The 22,954-nt window shown below is 38.3% G+C and overlaps 1 protein-coding gene across 2 annotated transcripts in view; it reads right to left on the bottom strand.

Moving 5' to 3' along the window:
• Positions 1-22,954, bottom strand: part of RAD54B (RAD54 homolog B) — a gene marked incomplete at its 5' end in the record, with an annotated part of 97,602 nt that overhangs the window by 13,702 nt on the left and 60,946 nt on the right. For both annotated transcript variants that reach the window (XM_080802599.1, XM_080802600.1), the window contains 5 exons: positions 2,865-3,040; positions 7,397-7,687; positions 17,971-18,110; positions 20,574-20,781; positions 21,044-21,269. In XM_080802599.1, coding sequence (XP_080658725.1) covers positions 2,865-3,040; positions 7,397-7,687; positions 17,971-18,110; positions 20,574-20,781; positions 21,044-21,269 — 1,041 coding nt within the window. The remainder of the gene's footprint in view (positions 1-2,864; positions 3,041-7,396; positions 7,688-17,970; positions 18,111-20,573; positions 20,782-21,043; positions 21,270-22,954) is intronic.

Raw genomic sequence — 22,954 nt, 5'->3', positions numbered from 1 at the left:
TAGTTTGTTTTGCAAGATGAAAAGAGTTCTGGGGATTGGTTGCACAACAACGTGAATGAACCTACCACTACTGAACAATACACTTAGAAATAGTTAAGATGGTAAATTTATATTGTGTGTATCTTACCACAATTGTAAAAAGGGCATTGGGGAGGGGGGCTGTGGATCTCTTCAGATAATATAAGCAACAGAACACCCATCCTATGCCACTGATGGAAGTGCCTCGGCTTTTCCCGTGGGACAAAGCAGGATATGGTTTCCGTAGGGACCCACAAGCAATCAAAATGACCTTATCCCTTGGGGCGCCGGGTTGGCTCAGTGGGTTAAAGCCGCTGCCTTCGGCTCAGGTCATGATCCCAGGGTCCTGGGATCGAGCCCCGCATCGGGCTCTCTGCTCAGCAGGGAGCCTGCTTCCTACTCTCTCTCTCTCTCTGCTTGCTTCTCTGCCTACTTGTGATCTCTGTCAAATAAATTTTTTAAAAATCTTTTTAAAAAATGACCCTACCCCAACTCTACCTCTAAATTATGCGTTTCCTCATCATTCCTTTCTCCCCACCACAAGAAGGAAAACTTCCAACATTCAAGGATAAATTTTCACACATGTTGTCTTATCTCTTGTCCCCTCTAAAACTGTTCACTCATTATTCCTTGTCCAATGACCATCACTTATCCCCTCCTCCTCAGAAGAGGAAAAAAAGATCCAATTTTTAAAAATGCAAATAGTTAGGTCTGAGTAAAAGTTTACACTCATAAATTCAAACTAGATCAAAATCTGCACATATTTCTTTAAGATTTATTTATTTGAGAGAGAGAGAGTGAGCAGGGGAGGGACTGAGGGAGAGAAAGAAAGAATCCTCAAACAGACTCCATGCTGAGTGCGGAGCCCGACTCGGGACTCAATCCTAGGACCCTGAGATCATGACCCAAGCCAAAATCAAGAGCTTGTTGCTTAATCAAATGAGTGACCTACATGTCCCCACAATCTGCATATATTCACATATGAAATATTATCTAATAAAACATTTTAATTAAGTGTATTAAACACTTCACAGAAAGTTTCCTTAATTAAACCATCCATATCCACAAGTCAAACGGTATTATAAATGCTCCGAAGAGGTTATGCAAGATCCATTAACAATTAAATGTAATTACTATTTTGCAATCTTTTCTACGTATTTTTGCCTTAATTCACAAATATGGTTTGATACAAAGACAGATAAGACACAGTCCCTGTACTATAAGTACTGATAGATAAGAAAACTAATGATCATAATACAATGTGAGAAGAGCTCTATAAGAGGTGGTTACAGGATACAAAGGGGGTACAGAAGAGGGACATCTGGGACGCCTGGGTGGCTCAGTGGGTTAAGCCCCTGCCTTCAGCTCAGGTCATGATCCCAGGGTCCTGGGATCGAGTCCCACATCAGGCTCCTTGCTCAGCAGGGAGCCTGCTTCTCTCTCCACCTCTGCCTGCTTGTGTGCTCTCTCTCTCTCTCTGACAAATAAATAAAAATCTTGAAAAGAAAAAAAAGAAGAAAAGGGACATCTAACTCAATCTGAGGCCAGGATCTTCCAAAAGGAGAATGCATCTGAGCTAGGTCTTAATGAAGAGAAAAAGCTGGCCAGATGAATGAGAAGTGAAGGTCATGGAGGTATAGGCAACATGTGAAAGCAGACTGTGAAAACCAGAGCCAGTGATGATCCTGCAGGTAGTGTGGTATGACTGGACCACACTTACCACACTTACCACAGGGTAAGTGTGAAGGAGTGGTGGGAGATGAGACCAGATCGTGAAAAGTCTTGCCAAACGTGAAGATTTTAGAAATTCCTGGAAGACAATTCGGAGTCTTTGAAGGATTTTTAAGAGAGTGATACATTCACATTTGTATTTTAGAAATGTAATTTAGGGCAATGTTGATATGTAATAAGGCTGAAAGAGGAAAGTAATTTAGAAAATACCATCATAACCCAAGTCATTATTTACAAGAGTCAGAACAAAAGCCTTGGTACCAGAAAGGAGGTGGAGTCCACGATTAAGAAATAACAACCAGGGGCGCCTGGGTGGCTCAGTGGGTTAAGCCTCTGCCTTCAGCTCAGGTCATGACCCCGGGGTCCTGGGATAGAGCCACACATAGGGCTCTCTGCTCAGTGGGGAACCTGCTTCCTCCTCTCTTTTTGTCTGCCTCTCTCCCTCCTTGTGATCTCTGTCAAATCAATAAATAAAATCTTTAAGAAAAAAAAAAGAAATAACAATCAATAGAATCTAGTGACTGACAATGTCGGGTAAGTGAAGGAGAAAAGTGAGTCTAGAAAAACTAGATTTCTGCATGGATTTTGCTGCCGTTCATCAAGCCAAGGAATGATGAAAAAGGATCAGGTTTGCAACAGCAAATAATGATGTTGGGGTTAGCTGTAGCTTAAAGTCCGATATGACATCAAGAGAGATTTGGATGTCCACTGAACAGTAAGAAATGAGGACTTGGGAACAAGAAGGCAGGGCTGGACAAGAGGTACAGACTTAGGGTCAAATACTGTATGTCTGAGAGTTGAAATGATGGGGAACAGAAGTAACCAAGGAAGGGTGTTTGCAGCGAGAACAAGGCTACAGAGAAACCCCAAAGAAGGATCAACATTTGAAGGCCAGAAAAAAAGAAAGGATTCTGAAAGAGACTAAGGAAAAAATTAGGTGTTTAAATATCAAAAGACATCTCTGGGTTTTTGTGAATATTATGTATTTACTTTAGATTTAGTTTTTCTTAAATAAAGACCATGACCCCAAAGGAGGGAAGAGAGGAAGGAAGGTCATAGCCTAAGCCAAAACTCCATGAGCATTTACAAGCAGGTTTATTCAATTGACCTCTTACTTTTCAGTAGGATGAAGTTCATGGATAACCGCTAAGAGCTTCAACAGCACCTGTAGTTTTCCAGACTCTTCCTCGGTAAACATGAGAGGGTTGTAATCAGCAGGGAACACATCTACCAAGCCTTCATAGAGACTCCTTTCTTCATTTCCATCCCAAGTTGAGCTATATTCTTTCTCCTATTCAAAAGGATAACTGTTAACACTGGTTCATGTTTGTTAATTAGGAGGGGGGAAAATGCTAAAATTATGGGGTTGAAAGTGAGGATTAATAGCTACCTGAGAAGACCAACCTAACTATTATGTAAATTTTATAGCTTACTGATTTGGTCATTTTTGAGAAAGGTAACATGCATCCTACTGAGTTAATTACAGAGCAATCCTGATGCAGTCCGCTAGTGCAGATGATCTTCACCCTACAAGGGCAGCATTACTGCCCGTGTGTTCCTTGGGAAGAGAAGGGACAGCAGAGAAATAAAAAAGAGAGGAAAATAGGGTCCAAACAGTGATATAACATGTGTTCTCTCCAAAACCCTGAGATTTCTCATCACTGGTGCTTCTTTTTCTCTCTCCTCTCCTTCCCTCTGTTATTTTTCTTTCCAATATTTGTGAGCTTCTCACAGCACCTCCTAGGTTATATTCAGAATCCAGCATAAGAGTTTACTCAATCTTAACAATTCCTTCTGCACGAAGGAATAATTCTGCCTAAATTAACAGAGTTATGTAATCTTACCTATACTATTTTTGTTTATATTACCAACAGTTTTTAGAATAATTTTATTCCAAAGTGCTTATGGTTATCAGTATCTCTGAAGTTCCTCCTCCAAAAGTACCTAGCTAACATGTGAATACTTAGCCAGAAATACACTTATTAATAACTACATCACTTTCCATTTAATTTTTTTAAAAGATTTTATTTATTTATTTGACAGAGAGAGACCTAGCAAGAGAGGGAACACAAGCAGGGGGACTAGGAGAGGGAAACCAGTCTCCCCGCTGAGCAGGGAGCCCAGGACGCTGGGATCATGACCTGAGCCGAAGGCCAACGTTTATCAACTTAGCCACATAGGTGCCCCTACAGCACTTTTTAGATTAAATTTCTGAGACTGGCTGGTCTCCTCACTTTTTTCCACACTTACTAGATTTATCACTGTTTTTAAAACTTTGTTCAACCTACACCACCTGTCAGGAATGCTTCCTCATTTTTCCGTCCAATTATCTCAATCCTGTAAATACTTAAGGATCCATTGCAAATTCTACCTTATTATTTATAGCCCTTTTGGGGGGAAGTGGTAGACACTTACTCTTGAACTTTATGGTTACAAAGTATACTTCAGCTTTGACCTTATTTGGGAAGTTAACTATATACTTTATTATCCTTCCCTATGTTTTCATGTGTACTGTATTCCCTCTTTAATAATTCCAGGAACAGGGGTGCCTGGGAGGCTCAGTCAATTAAGCATCAGACTCCAGATTTGGGCTCAGGTCATGATCTCAGGGTCCCGGGACCGAGCCCCACCTCAGGTTCCACATTTAGCAGGGAATCTTCTTAGATTCTCTCTCTCCCTTTACCCCTTCCCCCAGAGCCCCACTCACCACCCACCACCCACCACCACCCGGCTCACATGCAGGCTCTTTCTTTCAAATAAGTAAATCAATCTTTAAAAAAAATAATAATTCCAGGAACACCTTAAGGGCAGTGAATCCTCTAGTGTAAGATGCTGGGCACAAAGTACTAATTTTAATTTTGCTTATTCCCAAAATATAGTAATAGGTAAAGTCACTTGATTGAAAAGACCTGGAACCCTAAGATATTAATATTACTGGGATATACAAGGGGAAAGAGACAGTTGCTGGCTGCTTCGGATTAGGTCTGCTAAAATGTTGACACCTTGGAGAGACCATCGAAGGACCACAGACAGACCCAGGATCTAGTCCACAACTTTTCATGTTCAGAAACTGAACATGCTTAAGCTCTAGGCAAATGAGCCATACTAATCAAATTAAGAGACTAAGAATATAAATTTATTGACCTTTAAAGGAAACCTGCCTATTTAAACCAACTGGTCTATGCATTCTGTCATATGAAACCACAAAGCAACCCAAATCATTAGCAGAAAGTTGTCTTGTGAATATTAAATCAAAATACAAGGAAGACGGTGATCTTATGGCATAAGCTGTTAACCAGAAACACATAACCAGAATCCTTTGGGGAGTCACTTTTTCCATATCTTCATACTTGGGTCCTACTCTCAGATTCTGAATCAGTCCATATGTGTTGAGGTCTGGACAAATGTAGTTTTAAAAGCTTTCCAGATTATAACACATAAGACCCCTAATTAAGAATCAACTAATAGATAATATCTTTATGCTGGGACAGTCTGATGTACCAACTCCATCACAGGGATTTACCAGTTAGGCCTCTCACATCAGCTAGTCACAGCACTTGCTCTTCTGACTCTCTATAGTCAATACCCTCCATTATCAGCTACACTTTTTTTGGTTATATTCCACTCATATTTCGTGAAAAGAAACCCATCACCTTGACTGACCTTGGATGGGGAAGAAACTAGTTTCAACAGGAATACATTTATAAAAACACTGCTTAAAGGGTACTTATACATGTGGAAGGCTCATTTCAGCCATTTTCCATCAATCCTCATTTGCTTTGATGTTAGAGGAAAGGCTTTATTTGCCAGGTTGTAAAATAAGCTTGTAGTATCCTATGTCTGTTACTAGTTAACTGGTGTTCTGGGCTATGATAAAGTCTACCTTTTAAGGAAGAATTTGGGGCTTCTATTTTTGCTGGGCGCCATGCCCAAAGGGTTTAATTTTTATCACTGTATAAAATCTGTTTCTTAAAAAGGTGATTAATAAATTGTTATAATCCTACCTACTTAAGAGTTACAGACTTCTCCTATGATAAACTATATAAATATAACTCATTAAGGATAAACTTGAAGAATTCTGGTAGAACACTCCATTTTCGAAATATAAAACTAATGACCTCAAGCATAATGCAGCGTCCACAGGTTTTCTTTCGTTTTGTTTGCAAATTACGATTTTACTATTTAAAGAAAACAAATAAAAGAATAAAAGTTGCACTTTGTTTGTTTTTATAAAAGTTGTTTTAATAAAGTGTTAAGAATGAGCTGGGGATAACAGAATATTAATAGTTACTGTGTAACTTCTATGGCCAGGCATTCTGCTAGGTTCTTTCCATACTATTTCATCAAGTTACCACAATAACATCAGGAAGTTTTTATTGTCTCTGCTTTAGAAATAAGAAAAATAAAGGCTCACAGATATAATTTGACCGTGATTAAATTTGCCCTTAAAGAACTGGTAAACAGTAGAGCAGAGACTGATATCCAGTTCTAACCCCAAAACAGAAAACTCTCACTATACTCCAAACTGCCTTATGTTTGTTAACTATTCAAATACTAAGTTCGACTATACAACCATTAAAAATCATACTTGGAGAAGATTTCTAATTAGAGAAAATGTTCATGATTTAGTTGTGAAAAAAGTATATTTTAAAATAGTAAGCATAGCATTATTAAAATTAAATTTCTCAGGGCACCTGGGTGGCTTAGTGAGTTAAGCCTCTGCCTCCAGCTCAGGTCATGATCCCAGGGTCCTGGGATCAAGTCCCGCATCAGGCTCTCTGCTCATCAGGGAGCCTGCTTCCTCCTCTCTCTCTCTCTCTGCCTGCCTCTCTGCCTGCTTGTGATCTCTGTCACATAAATAAATAAAATCTTAAAAAATAAAAAAAATTAAATTTCTCTAGAACTAGATTATATATATGCATATTTTTGAGCCCCTGTTCTCGCACCATAAAATGGGGAGAGTAATAACAATACTTACTCCGCAGAGTTTTATAAAAAATATGCAAAATAATACTAGAAAAGCATTGTTTGGTACATGACAAGTGCTTATTAAGTACTGGCTAAGATTATTAATATCAAAATATGAGTTTTTTTCTGGCTAGAGGAGCCAAGAAAACATACAATGTTAACATACAATGTTAAGGCTTTGATATATATTGCCAACTATCTCTCAGCTATACCAATTTACATTCTAACCAGCAGATGACTTTAATTTTCTTCTGATTTTCTGAATTTTGTAAATTTCATACAAATTGTATGTATCATGTATTACTTTTATAATGGTAAAAAAATAAGTTATTTTCAATGATAAATTTTGAATGTGTCTGCACCAAACAAAACTGATTCGCTATATAAAATAGGGAGAGAAATCACAGCAAATTATTAGACAAGATACAAAAGGGCATGGGGCAAACTCTAGAAGGCAGTGCCTCACATCTATTTCACCCCTAGTGTTGTCCAGTATGGACAGTCTCTCAACAAATAGAAGACTGGATAAGCTGTACAGATGAAAAATATAGGAGAGGCCATAAAGCTTTTGGAAAACCCACAAATGCAATCCCCTGTGATTGGCCCAATCTACCAATCAGATTCATGTGATGCAAAACCCTTAGCTTATATTCTTGACACAGTCTCACATGCTACTTACCTTTATAGAATTGAACAACAAGCAAGGGTGATTGCACAGTTTTTTAAGAGCTCCTATACATATTAGATGAGGACTATTTCCCAACAACCCTCGAAGGCAGAACTTAACAGCTTGAGAATTCAACAGCTTTCGATAAAGTTCAATCTGTAGTGCTCCTGGTCGGCAAAAGACTACATTCTCTATTTTAGGTGGAAGATATTTATTAATGACTTCTTGGGTTCTTCTAAGGATAAAGAGTCCAGTGAGGCAAGTAAGTTCAGCTGCTCTTTTCTCTCCTAACTCTTTTTCTTCCTACAGAAAAAATCGCAGACTTAAAAGTGTTATAAACAGTACTTGCAATTAAAAGGGATATTAAACATCTTATAATAATTAAACAATTACTAATTATGTCCATTCAGATTTTTTTTTTAAACATGGGATAGAAAAACCAACCATCATCTCTTTAAATGTTCAGCATAATCATTTAAGTAAATGAAGCCAGTCTCCTAAATCCTTGTTTGGCTAATGGCACCATTGAGAACCATCAGAAATCAACAATCTACACACTAAAATTATTCTAAAAGTAAGCTTTTATATGAAGATTGTCATGGTACATAATCTTAAAATCATCAACAAAGAACTAATTCAGCAAATAGCGAATTCTTGGAAGCAAATATTTTAACAAGTTATTGATCCTAAAATTAAACCTACAAGAAATCACTGACAAAAGGCACAGCTAATTCTTTCAAAATCATTACATATTGTTCATTAGAAATGTTTGTTTCTGACGAAAGACCTCAGTGTGAGACAGGAATCCATCAAAATCCTAGAGGAGAACATAGGCAGTAACCTCTTCAACATCGGCCACAGAAACTTCTTTTAAGACACATCTCCAAAGGCAAGGGAAACTAAAGCAAAAATGAACTTTTGGGACTTCATCAAGATAAAAAGCTTCTGCACAGCAAAGGAAACAGTCAACAAAACAAAGAGGCAACCCACGGAATGGGAGAAGATATTCGCAAATGACACTACAGACAAAGGGCTGATACCCAAGATCTATAAAGAACTTCTCAAACTCAACACACACAAAAAACAGATAATCAAGTCAAAAAATGAGCATGAAGACATGAACAGACACTTCTTCAATGAAGATATACAAATGGCTAAAAGACACATGAAAAAAGTTCATCATTAGCCATCGGGGAAATTCAAATCAAAACCACATTGAGAGAGAGGAGTCAAGATGGTGGAGAAGTAGCAGGCTGAGACGACATCGGGTAGCAGGAGATCAGCTAGATAGCTTATCTAACCATTGTGAACACCTACAAATCCAACGGGAAATCGAAGAGAAGAAGAGCAACAATTCTAGAAGCAGAAAATCGATCACTTTCTGAAAGATAGGACCTGCGGAGAAGTGAATCCAAAGCGACGGGAAGACAGACCGTGGGGGGAGGGGCTGGCTCCTGGCCTGCGGCGGAGCAATGGAGCACAAAATCAGGACTTTTAAAAGTCTGCTCCACGGGGGGACATTGCTCCAGAGGCTAAACTGGGGTGAAGCCCACGCGGGGTCAGCGTGGCCCCAGGTCCCACAGGGTCACAGAAGGATCGGGGTGTCTGAGTGCCGCAAAGCTTGCAGGTATTAGAGCAGGGAAGCCGGCTACAGCGACAAAGCCGAGGAGTGAGCTCTCAGCCCGGGGTTACCTTGAGCCGGTCGCAGGCTGGGTGGGCTCAGAGCACGGCCAGAGGCCATGGAGACGGAAGCGACCAGGCGCTTTTCTCCAAGTGCCAGCAATTGACTGCTTTCCTCCAGGTGCGACCAGAGGCCAGGGAGGCAGGGGAGGTTGGGCGCTTTTCTCTGAGGGCGCAAGGAGGAGCAGGACCCCAAGCTCTCGGCTCCTCCGGGCCGGAGATTGGGAGGCCGCCATCTTCATTCCTGTCCTCCGGAACTATATGGAAAGCACTCAGGGAACAAAAGCTCCCGAAAGCAAACCCGAGCGGATTACTTAGCCCGGCCCCTGGCAAGGGCAGTGCAATTCTGCCTGCGGCAAAGACACTTGAGAATCACTACAACAGGCCCCTCCCCCAGAAGATCAACAAGAAACCCAGCCAAGACCAACTTCACTCACCAAGAACAGCGGAATTCCAGAGGAGGAGAAAGCAAATCTTATCTGGACAAAATGACAAGGCTGAAAAACTCACCACAAAAAAAAGAACAAGAGGCAGTACCGAAGGCTGGGGACCTAATCAGTAAGGACATTGTAATATATAATATGACAGATCTAGAGTTCAGAATGATGATTCTCAAGGTTCTAGTCGGGCTCAAAAAAGTCATAGAAGATATTAGAGAAACCCTCTCTGGAGAGATAAAAGCCCTTTCTGGAGAAATAAAATAACTAAAATCTAACCAAGTTGAAATCAAAAAAGCTATTCATGAGGTGCAATCAAAAATGGAAGCTCTCACTGCTAGGATAAATGAGGCAGAAGAAAGAATTAGTGACATAAAAGACCAAATGACAGAGAATAAAGAAGCTGAGCAAAAGAGAGACAAACAAATACTGGACCACAAGGAGAGAATTTGAGAGATAAGCAACACCATAAGACGACACAACATTAGAATAATTGGGATTCCAGAAGAAGAAGAAAGAGAGAGGGGAGCAGAAGGTATATTGGAGAGAATTATTGGAGAGAATTTCCCTAATACGGCAAAGGGAACAAACATCAAAATCCAGGAGATGCTAAGAACGCCCCTCAAAATCAATAAAAATAGGTCCACACCTCGACACCTGATAGTAAAATTTACAAGTCTTAGCGACAAAGAGAAAATCCAGAAAGCAGCCCGGGAAAATAAGTCTGTAATATACAAGGGTAAAAACATTAGATTGGCAGCGGACCTATCCACAGAGACCTGGCAGGCCAGAAAGAACTGGCATGATATATTCAGAGCACTAAACGAGAAAAACATGCAGCCAAGAATACTATATCCAGCTAGGCTATCACTGAAAATAGAAGCAGAGATAAAGAGCTTCCAGGACAAACAAAAGCTGAAAGAACTTGCAAACACCAAACCAGCTCTACAGGAAATATTGAAAGGGGTCCTCTAAGCAAAGAGAGACCCTAAAGTAGTAGATCAGAAAGAAACAGAGACAATATACAGTAACAGTCACCTTACAGGCAATACAATGGCAATAAATTCATATCTCTAAATAGTTACCCTGAATGTTAATGGGCTAAATGCCCCAATCAAAAGACACAGGGTATCAGAATGGATAAAAAAAACAAAACCCATCAATATGCTGCCTACAAGGGCGCCTGGGTGGCTCAGTTGGTTAAGCAACTGCCTTCGGCTCAGGTCATGGTCCCAGAGTCCTGGGATCGAGTCCCACATCGGGCTCCCAGCTCCATGGGGAGTCTGCTTCTCCCTCTGACCTCCCCTCTCATGCTCTCTCTCACTCTGTCTCTCTCACAAAATAAATAAATAAAAATCATTAAAAAAAAAAAATATGCTGCCTACAAGAAACTCATTTTAGACCCGAAGACACCTCCAGATTTAAAGTGAGGGGGTGGAAAACAATGTACCATGCTAATGGACATCAGAAGAAAGCTGGGGTGGCAATCCTTATATCAGATCAATTAGATTTTAAGCCAAAGACTAGAATAAGAGATGAGGAAGGACACTATATCATACTCAAAGGGTCTGTCCAACAAGAAGACCTAACAATCTTAAATATCTATGCCCCTAACATAGGAGCAGCCAACTATATAAACCAATTAATAACAAAATCAAAGAAATACATTGACAGTAATACAATAATAGCAGGGGACTTTAACACTCCCCTCACTGAAATGGACAGATCATCTAAGCAAAAGATCAATACGGAAATAAAGGTCTTAAATGACACACTGGACCAGATGGACATCACAGATATATTCAGAACATTCCATCCCAAAGCAGCAGAATATACATTCTTCTCTAGTGCACATGGAACATTCTCCAGAATAGACCACATCCTGGGTCATAAGTCAGGTCTCAACCGGTATCAAAAGATTGGGATCATTCCCTGCATATTTACAGACCACAATGCTCTGAAGCTAGAACTCAATCACAAGAGGAAATTTGGAAAGAACACAAATACATGGAGACTAAACAGCATCCTTCTAAAAAATGAATGGGTCAACCAGGAAATTAAAGAAGAATTGAAAAAATTCATGGAAACAATTGATAATGAAAACACAACGGTTCAAAATCTGTGGGACACAAAAAAGGCAGTCCTGAGAGGAAAATATATAGCGGTACAAGCCTTTCTCAAGAAACAAGAAAGGTCTCAAATACACAACCTAACCCTACACCTAAAGGAGCTGGAGAAAGAAAGCCTAAACCAGCAGGAGAAGAGAAATCATAAAGATCAGAGCAAAAATCAATGAAATAGAAACTAAAAAAACAATAGAACAAATCAACGAAACTAGGAGCTGGTTCTTTGAAAGAATTAATAAGATTGACAAACCCCTAGCCAGACTTATCAAAAAGAAAAGAGAAAGGACCCAAATAAATAAAATCATGAATGAAAGAGGAGAGATCACAACCAACACCAAAGAAATACAAACAATTATAAGAACATACTATGAGCAACTCTACGCCAACAAATTCGACAATCTGGAAGAAATGGATACATTTCTAGAGACATCTAAACTACCACAACTGAACCAGGAAGAAATAGAAAACCTGAACAGACCCATAACCAGTAAGGAGATTGAAACAGTCATCAAAGGGGCACCTTGGTGGCTCAGTGGGTTAAGCCTCTGCCTTTGGCTCAGGTCATGATCTCAGGGTCCTGGGATCGAGCCCCGCATCGGGTTCTCTGCTCAGCAAGGAACCTGCTTCCTCCTCTCTGTCTCTGCCTGCCTCTCTGCATACTTATGATCTCTGTCTGTCAAATAAATAAATAAAATCTTTAAAAAAAAAAAAAAGAAAGAAACAGTCGTCAAAAATCTCCAAACAAACAAAAGTGTAGGACCAGACGGCTTTCCAGGGGAATTCTACCAAACATTTAAAGAAGAATTAATTCCTATTCTCCTGAAACTGTTCCAAAAAATAGAAATGGAAGGAAAACTTCCAAACTCATTCTATCAGGCCAGCATCACCTTGATCCCAAAACCAGACAAGGATCCCACCAAAAAAGAGAATTACAGACCAATATCCTTGATGAACACAGATGAAAATTCTCACCAAAATACTGGCCAATAGGATCCAACAGTACATTAAAAGGATTATTCACCACGACCAAGTGGGATTTATTCCAGGGCTGCAAGGTTCGTTCAACATCCACAAATCCATCAATGTGATACAATACATTAATAAAAGAAAGAATAAGAACCATACGATACTCTCAATAGATGCTGAAAAAGCATTTGACAAAGTGCAGCATCTCTTCCTGATTAAAACTCTTCAAAGTGTAGGGATAGAGGGCACATACCTCAATATTATCAAAGCCATCCATAAAAACCCACCGCAAATATCATTCTCAATGGAGAAAAACTTAAAGCTTTTCCACTAAGGTCAGGAACACGGCAAGGATGTCCGTTAATCACCACTGCTGTTCAACATAGTACTAGAAGTTCTAGCCTCAGCAATCAGACAACAAAAAGAAATTAAAGGCATCCAAATTGGCAAAGAAGAAGGCAAACTATCACTCTTTGCAGATGATATGATACTATATGTGGAAAACCCAAAAGGCTCCACTCCAAAACTGCTAGAACTTGTACAGGAATTCAGTAAAGTGTCAGGATATAAAGTCAATGCACAGAAATCAGTCGCATTTCTTTACACTAACAATAAGAAGAAAGAGAAATTGAGGAGTCAGTCCCATTTACAATTGCACCCAAAACCATAAGATACCTAGGAATAAATCTAACCAAAGAGGCAAAGAATCTATACTCAGAAAACTATAAAGTACTCATGAAAGAAATTGAGGAAGACACAAAGAAATGGAAAAATGTTCCATGCTCATGGATTGGAAGAACAAATATTGTGAAAATGTCTATTCTACCTAAAGCAATCTACGTATTTAATGCAATCCCTATCAAAACTCCACCCATTTTTTTTCAAAGAAATAGAACAAATAATCCTAAAATTTATAGGGAACCAGAAAAGACCTCGAATAACCAAAGGAATATTGAAAAAGAAAGCCAAAGTTGGTGGCATCACAATTCCAGACTTCAAGCTCTATTACAAAGCTGTCATCATCAAGACAGTATGGTACTGGCACAAAAACAGACATATAGACCAATGGAACAGAATAGAAAGCCCAGAAATAGACCCTCAACTCTATGGTCAACTAATCTTCGACAAAGCAGGAAGGAATGTCCAATGGAAAAAAGACAGCCTCTTCAACAAATGGTGCTGGGAAAATTGGACAGCCACATGCAGAAAAATGAAATTGGACTATTTCCTTACACCACACATGAAAATAGACTCAAAATGGATGAAGGACCTCAATGTGAGAAAAGAATCCATCAAAATCCTTGAGGAGAACGCAGGCAGCAACCTCTTTGACCTCAACCGCAGCAACTTCTTCCTAGGAACATCGCCAAAGGCAACAGAAGCAAGGGCAAAAAGAACTATTGGGATTTCATCAAGATCAAAAGCTTTTGCACAGCAAAGGAAAAAGTTAACAAAACCAAAAGACAACTGACAGAATGGGAGAACATATTTGCAAACGACATTATCAGATAAAGGGCTAGTATCCAAAATCTATAAAGAGCTTATCAAACTCAATACCCAAAGAACAAATAATCCAGTCAAGAAATGGGCAGAGGACATGAACAGACATTTCTGCAAAGAAGACATCCAGATGGCAAACAGACACATGAAAAAATGCTCCACATCACTCGGCATCAGGGAAATACAAATCAAAACCACAATGAGATACCACCTTACACCAATCAGAATGGCTAAAATTAACAAGTCAAGAAATGACAGATGCTGGCGAGGATGCAGAGAGAGGGGAACCCTCCTACACTGTTGGTGGGAATGCAAGCTGGTGCAACCACTCTGGAAAACAGTGTGGAAGTTCCTCAAAAAACTGAAAATAGAGCTACCCTATGACCCAGCAATTGCACTACTGGGTATATATCCTAAAGATACAAACGTGGTGCTCCGAAGGGGCACGTGCACCCGAATGTTTATAGCGGCAATGTCCACAATAGCCAAACTATGGAAAGAACCTAGATGCCCATCAACAGATGAATGGATAAAGAAGATGTGGTATATATACACAATGGAATACTATGCAGCCATCAAAAGAAATGAAATCTTGCCATGTGCGATGACGTGGATGGAACTAGAGGGTATTATGCTTAGCGAAATAAGTCAATCGGAGAAAAACAACTATCATATGATCTCTTTGATATGAGGAAGTGGAGATGCAATGTGGGGGGGTTGGGGGGAGGTAGGAAAAGAAAAAATGAAAGAAGATGGGATTGGGATGGAGACAAACCATAAAAGACTCAATCTCAAAAAACAGACTGAGGGTTGCTGGGGGGGAGGGGGAACGGAGAGGGTGGTGGGGATATGGACATTGGGGAGGGTATGTGCTATGATGAGTGCTATGAAATGTGTAAACCTGGCGATTCACAGACCTGTACCCCTGGGGATAAAAATACATTATATGTTTATTAAAATAAATAATAATAAAAATAAATAATAATAATAAATAATAATTAATTCTTTTTTAAAAAACCACATTGAGATATCACCTTACACAGCTAGAATGGCAAAATTTAACAAGGCAAGAAACAGCAAATTTTGGAGAGGAAGTGGAGAAAGGGAAACCCTCTTACACTGTTGGTGGGAATGCAAGTTGGTGCAGCCACTTTGGAAAACAGTGTGGAGGTTCCTCAAAAAATTAAAAATAGAGCTATCCTATGACCTGGCAATTGCACTACTGGGTATTTGACCCAAAGATAAAGATGTAGTGAAAAGAAGGGCCATATGCACCCCAATGTTCATAGCAGCAATGTCCACAATAGCCAAATTGTGGAAAAAGCTGAGATGCCTTCAACAGATTAATGGATAAAGAAGATGTGGTCCAGGGGCGCCTGGGTTAAAGCCTCTGCCTTCGGCTCAGGTCATGATCTCAGGGTCCTGGGATCGAGCCCCGCATCGGGCTCTCTGCTCAGCAGGGAGCCTGCTTCCCCCTCTCTCTCTCTGCCTGCCTCTCTGCCTACTTGTGATCACTGTCTGTCAAATAAATAAATAAAATCTTAAAAAAAAAAAAGAAAAGAAGATGTGGTCCATACACACAATGGAATATTACTCAGCCATCAGAAATGATGAATACCCAACTTTTGCATCAACATGGATGGGACTGGAGGAGATTATGCTGAGTGAAATAAGTGAAGCAGAGAAAGTCAATTATCATATGATTTCACTTACTTGTGAACATAAGGAATAGTATGGAGGACATTAGGAGAAGGAAAGGAAAAATGAAGGAGGGTAATTGGAGGGGGAAATTAACCATGAGAGACTGTGGACTCTGAGAAACAAACTGAGGGGTTTTAGAGGGAAGGGGAGTGGGGGATGGGCTCACCCAGTGATGGGTATAGCACATATTGCATGGAGCAGTAGGTGTTATATATAAACAATGAATTTTGGAACACTACATCAAAAACTAATGATGTACTGTATGGTGACTAACATAATAGTTTAAAAAAAAAAAAAAAGAGGGATGCCTGGGTGGCTCAGTCAGTTAAGCCACTGCCTTAGGCTCAGGTCATGATCCCAGGGTCCTGGGATCAAGTCCCACATCGGGCTCCTTCCTCAGTGGGGAGCCTGCTTCTCTCTCTGCCTCTCCCTGCCACTCTGCCTACTTGTGTTCTCTCTCTCTCTCACTCTCGACAAATAAATAAATAAAATCTTTTAAAAAAGAATGTTAGTTTCCAATTTGTCTGTTTCCTTTAGTTAGTTTCTAAGTTCTTACCACAGTACCTCAAGTCAAAATACAATATAAGTGAAATATATGTTTAAATTCTCTTTTGAGCATACATAACTTCACAGTGAAGCTTAAAATAAATCCCATGTGTAAAAAGTCATAAAAAATTCCCCTCATGTTAAAACTATTTTCAACTTTTATAACAAAATAGGATCAGTGAAGAAAAGTCAGAAAATATAGTTATGTAAAATAAGAAAATTAAAACCAACTTTAATCAAATAGAAACAGCCACTGCTGTCATGACTTTTATATCTATCTCCCAAGTCTTTTTTCTTTGTCAATATGTAAATGTATTTAACACTTTATTTTTACTTTTATTTTCCTGTTTGTAACAAAACAGTCTCTCTATAGTTCAAGCTTCATGGGAACAAGGCACCAGTCAGTTTGGCTCTTCATTGTATTCCCTAGCATCTAACACTTTGCATTTGGCCCACTACAGGTGTTTAATGTGTAAGTGTTAAGTAAATAAATGAATGTGATTTTACTTTTAAATAATGTATGATGGATATTTTCCATGCTATTAAATATATTCATAAGCTATTATTTTGTACAGTTCATGGGAAATGCTCAATAAATATCTTCTGACTGATTATCATATTTTATTAATTCTGAGACATATTTTTTTTTACACTTTAACTTCTCTGATATAGGTTGCTTTTTATAAGCAATGACTTCTTATAACTATGATTGATAGCATGTTTTCCTTAGTGGTTCATAAAATAACAATGCATCTTAGAATTGGTATTATTTTGATTCAATGAAATATTGTGTATACAACATGAAGACTCTGCTTTAACCATTTTCCTACCTTTAGAAATGTCTGTTCCCGATTTGTTTCCTTATACTTCTTTTTTTCTTTTTAAGATTTTATTTATTTATTTGACAGACAGAGATCACAAGTAGGCAGAGAGGCAGCCAGAGAGAGAGAGAGAGGGAAAGCAGGATCCCCACTGAGCAGATATCCTGATGCAGGTCTTGATCCCAGGACCCTGAGATCATGACCTGAGCCGAAGGCAGAGGCTTTAACCCACTGAGTGACCCAGGCGCCCTTCCTTATACTTTTTTACCCTTACACAACACAGCTAAAATCTTTAAGCACATCTACAACTATTTCTCTATAATAAATTCCTAAAAATGGTATTGCCACACCACAAAATATATACAATTGTAAGGCTTTTGATACATGCTGCTCAACTATTCTCCAGTTGTACCAATTGACATTCCCAACAGTAGAGGAGAGTACTCTCATCTTTACTTGCTATTCCTATGTAAACTGAGCCAACTAAAATACCAGTAGAAGAATATAAAAGTTATTTTATGGTTATTTTGGTGTATTTTTTTTCAATACCAGTAAAAATGAATGTTTTTATATATGTTTACTACCATTTATAATTCTTTGTGAAGTACCTAATAAAGTACCTACTTGTGATTTTTTTTAATGTGGTACTTTCTAAAGTAAAGAATGCAGGAAGACTCAGTTGAAGGATTGTGGGAAAAGTAAAGAATTCACTAATTTAATTTTTTCTGAATTAAATAATGTCCAAGTTTGGGGATGACTTTCCTGGGCATACTGCTTTTTTTTAACCTTTTTATAAAAGTAAATTATACCTCAGAAGCAGAAGGCTGTCTTGATATAATAATGGGTTCTTCATATATTTTTCTGTAAGATGACAAAGAACCTAATATTCCTGGATTTACAAAATCAATTAATGCAAAAAATTCTTGAAGATCATTCTGAACTGGAGTACCTAAAGAAAGAAAAAAATTATGAAAAGGTCAAATTTGTGTTTTACAGTCACAGGTATTTTTTGAAAGTTGTACTCTCCTCCCTAAGAGAACTAAAATAAAGGCTTTAGAACTGAGAAAGAGCAGCCAAATCCAGTGGAACAAAAAATATTAAGAACCAAATAAATTTTTAACTCTGGTTTTAACTGTGTAATAAATTCAGCATAGTGGCTGCATACAGGCTCTGGAGTCTAACTAGCCTGGGATCAGATCACACCTGTATCATTTACTCTCTGAGTGACCCTGAGCGAGTCACATACTCAGTTTATTTCTATAAAATACAGCTCCTAGGGTTGTGAGATTCAAATTAGTTAATCCACATACTAAGAATAATACCTAAAGCACAATAAACGTTCTATACTGTTAGTGATTTTTAATATTATTACAACTGTGTGATTCTGGATAAGCTTCTTAAGTGCTTTAAGTTAAATTCAGAACTTTTTCACTTATAAATGTGGGAAGTTATCAATTTCCCAATAGTATTACAGTGAAAGGCAAAGACAGCATATGCACACTGTAGCACAGTGTTTAACATTTAGTAAACAGTGAATGGCACCTATTACCTTTCAAAGGTTTCAGATCAGATTGAGATCTTCACTAATCCTAAAAATTGACACAAATGGATTAACATACACTGCATATATTGCATACTCAATAACTTTTGCTAACTAATTTTCAAAGAAACATTAGCACGTTTCAGTAATTACATCAAAAGAACATGTAAGTCAGCATAGTCCAACATTGTAATTTCAGATGACCATTCAAATAATGGACTAGAAAAAGTTGCCCAAAAATATAAATAAGAGATAATATAAGAAGTGAATAAAAATGCACTTCTTCATTAATATAGACAACATAAATTTCACAACGCAGGAGAATTTAATGATTGCTTGCCTCAAAATTAAATGAGTCAACCCCAGGACAAATGCTTATTAATTTTTTTTAACACATCTAGTCAGTTCTAAGTTTTTGGACCCAAAGTAGAAAGAATTAGAGGGACTATATTTATGTTGGTATATATTTTGTTACTAAGCCTTTAAATGAACATCCATGGTGATGACTAATAAAGATAGGCAGAATGAGGGGCACCTGGGTGGCTCAGTGGGTTAAGCCTCTGCCTTCAGCTCTGGTCATGGTCTCAGGGTCCTGGGATCAAGCCCTGCATCGGGCTCTCTGCTCAGCAGGGAGCCTGTTTCCCCCTTGCTCTCTGCCTGCCTCTCTGCCTACTTGTGATCTCTCTCTGTCAAATAAAGAAATAAAATCTTTAAAGAAAAAGATAGGCAGAATGAGAAAGGCAAGAAAGAAAGAGGGGAAACAAAGGTATAAGGATCTTAAGGCTGGCTTCCAGATATTCATCCAACCCCAGCTAACTCATCCAAGCCACTCATGATAGTCTGATCCCATCTGCCAATAACTGATGCAGGAAAGGATTTGTGTCTTAGACTGGGTTCTCCAGGACCACAGCCTGAGACAGGGATTCAGCTGTACATTTATGGAGGGAGAGCTCTCAGGAGAAAGAAAATAATGGAATCAGAGAATAGCAGGGGAAGAAACTAAGGGAGGAAGTCCTCCTTGAGCCTGAGATAAATTACAGCAAGGCTCAGAACATAAATTGTACCATAAAGCTGGTCCTGAAATTACCCTAAGGCAAGGGCTCTGGCATTTTCCACTTACCTCCATATGAGTCAACCATTGACCAAGTTGCAAGGGAGAGTAGAAGCTCTCCTTCAAACAAGGATAATTCTCCAGAAATTGGAAGGGCCACACAAGACCAAAGTGAGGTATGGGAGGAAAGCTACATCGAGCTCATCAGGCCTGATTCTAATATAGGCTAAAAAGAAGTGAGCAGAAAAAGATTCTTGTATTTACATATGGGCCATCCCACCTTTCCAGACAGCTTGGGCCAGCAAGTTTGGTCAGCAATAAATTATGTGCATGCAGCATACATATATAAAAAGAAGAGATACTTATATTAAGCATTTACCATGTGTCAGGTAATCTTCCAAGAACTTTATGTGAATTAACTCCTTTGACCTTCACAATAACTGTTAATAACCCAATAATATAGTATTATAATCCTTATTTCACAGATAAGGAAATTGAGGCACAGAGAAGTTAAATAACTTGCCCAAAGTTGTACAGCTAAAAATATCACCCTTAGGAACCAAGCAGAGGCAGTCTGGATCCATCTCCTAAATTCTTTACCATGATACCACTGTATTCACTTTTCAAAACCTCCAAAATCTAGGATGCAGAAAATTACATAGGGATTTGAAAATTCAGAATCCTACCCAAGACTCAATGACCATAGGTTTATTAATATGCACCCCATCCAGCACCACCAATTCTTTGTATGCCAAGCATATTACAAATCTTGTATAAGTAGGCAAAAATTCTATCGTATAATTCCCAGAGTAAATACTGACCAGTTAGAATTATTCTTTTCTCACAGGAGAGGCTAATAAGGGCTGCAGTTGTCTTAATAGCACTGTTCTTCAAACGATGGCCCTCATCACAGATTAGAAGATCAAATTTTACACTCTTAATTTGATCCAAAGAACGAAGTAACATTTCATAACTGATGATAAGAACAGAATAAAATGGAGATTTAGTGAATTCTTCTACTTTGTGGTCCTAAAAAAAAAAAAAAGACAATATTTAACAAATTATGGGCTAAAACTATAAAATCAAATTCAAGCAGCATATTCCTGACAGACATTAATTAGAATATGTTAACTCAAAGCCAAATTGTAAACCAAGATGCTGTTTTCTGCCAAGGTTGGGGAGTTACATGCATTTGAAAAACTACCCTACAGACAGTGAAAACTGCAGTGATGATTTGAAAAGCATAGAGATTTAGAAAATGACCAAGGCTGAACTGTGATAAGTCTCTTACCTGATCAACAGGAAATATTTTGATTCTTTCACTTCCTAGCCATTTTTTAAATTCCTTCTTCCAATTATTCACCAAGCTTCCAGGTGTGACAATAAGCGTCTTCTTTATTACTGGCTTGCCTCCATAGGGTCCCTGACACTGTAGAGTCCAGATGAGCGAAATACATTGCAATGTTTTCCCTAAACCCATTTCATCAGCAAGAATAGCTCCACATCTGCCATTCACTCTGTTAGAAATAATTATACTTCTTTTAGTCACAATAGGAAAATATTTTATGCCCCTAATATCATCGTTTATTAGTCAAGAACCAAAAGCTGGTATTTTGTAATTAGGACAAACTCTACCCCGTGCCAAACCCTTTTTCTAGTTTCATGCAGCTGATTTACAACATATCTCTCTTTTGAATCTTTGATAATTATATTCATTATATATTTACTGTCAACTAAATTACTAAAATAAATCTGAAATTTGACAGTTGAATCCAAATCATGTTACTATCACATGCATATATTTAGAGACTAGAAATATATCCCAATTTTATACCTACATTAGAATACTTTAACTATAACTGTGCTTCTCATCACTAATAGTTGAGCAATTTTTATCAGGGTCAGCATTAGACATCAAAACACTAAACTACATTGCAATCTTAACCAGAAAGAGCTGTTGAGCTGTATTTACGATTATCTGGCAGTAAATGAAGTCCTCAATCATAGAGCTCCCTGCACTGTAAGGAGAAAAAAAAACTATATATTGATCTAATACATGTAACTTGGTAATAGTCTTATGTTACAAACCTACTCAGTTAATGCAATTTAAAATTAAATATTATAAGGAATGTTATTTATAAGTGGTATGTTTATATCACTTCATAGCTTTTGAAGTTTTGATATATATTTATATATTTTTTATTTTTTTAAGATTTTATTTATTTATTTATTTGAAAGAGAGAGTGTGAGCATGCATGGGCAGAAGGAGAGGGAAAAGCAGACTCCCCACCAAGCAGAGAACCCGACACAGGCCTCAACCCCCCAACCCCGGGACCATGACCTAAGCCAGAGGCAGACACTTAACCAATCAACCCAGTCATCTATTTATATATAATTTAAGTTATACAGTCCAAAGGAACTAAGTATAGTACCAAAAATAAGTACATGTTCTTTCTCTGACTTATTTCACTTAGCATAATATTCTACATCCATCCATGTCATAGCAAATGACAAGATTTCATTCTTTTTTATGGCAGAGTAATGTATTCCATTGTGTATATACATTACATCGTCTTTATCCATTCATCAATCAATAGACACTTGGGCTGTTTCCATAATTTGGCTATTGTAGATAATGCTACTATAAACATTGAGGTGTGTGTATCTCTTTGAATTAGGATTTTTGTATTCTTTATGTAAATATCCCTTTGAATTAGTATTTTTGTATTCTTTAGGCAAATATTTGTTTCATCATAAGGTAGTTCTATATTTAACTTTTTGAGGAACCTCCATACTGTTTCCCAGAGGGGCTGCACCAGTTTGCATTCCCACCAACAATGTAAGAGTGTTCCTATTTCTCCATATCCTCGCCAACACCTGTTGTTTCTTGTGTTACTGATTTTAGTCATTCTGATAGGTGTGAGGTGGTAACCTCATTATAGTTTTGATTTGTATTTCCCTAATGATGAGTTATGTTGATTCCACTCATATGTGGAATTTAAGAAATAAAACAAACAAGCATAGGGGGGAAGAAAAGAGAGGCAAACCAAAAAACAGACTCAACTATAGAGAACAAACTGATGGTGACCAGACCTGAGGTAGGTGGGGGAATGGGTGAAATAGGTGATGGGCATTAAGGAGGGTACTTGTGATGAGCACCAGGCATTATATAGAAGTGTTGAATGATGGGGGCACCTGGGTG

The sequence above is a fragment of the Martes martes genome, assembly GCF_963455335.1.
Source record: "Martes martes genome assembly, chromosome: 4".
NCBI lineage: Eukaryota > Metazoa > Chordata > Mammalia > Carnivora > Mustelidae > Martes > Martes martes.
The sequence above is the reverse complement of the archived record's forward strand: the minus strand, read 5'-3'. Positions and strand labels throughout refer to the sequence as shown.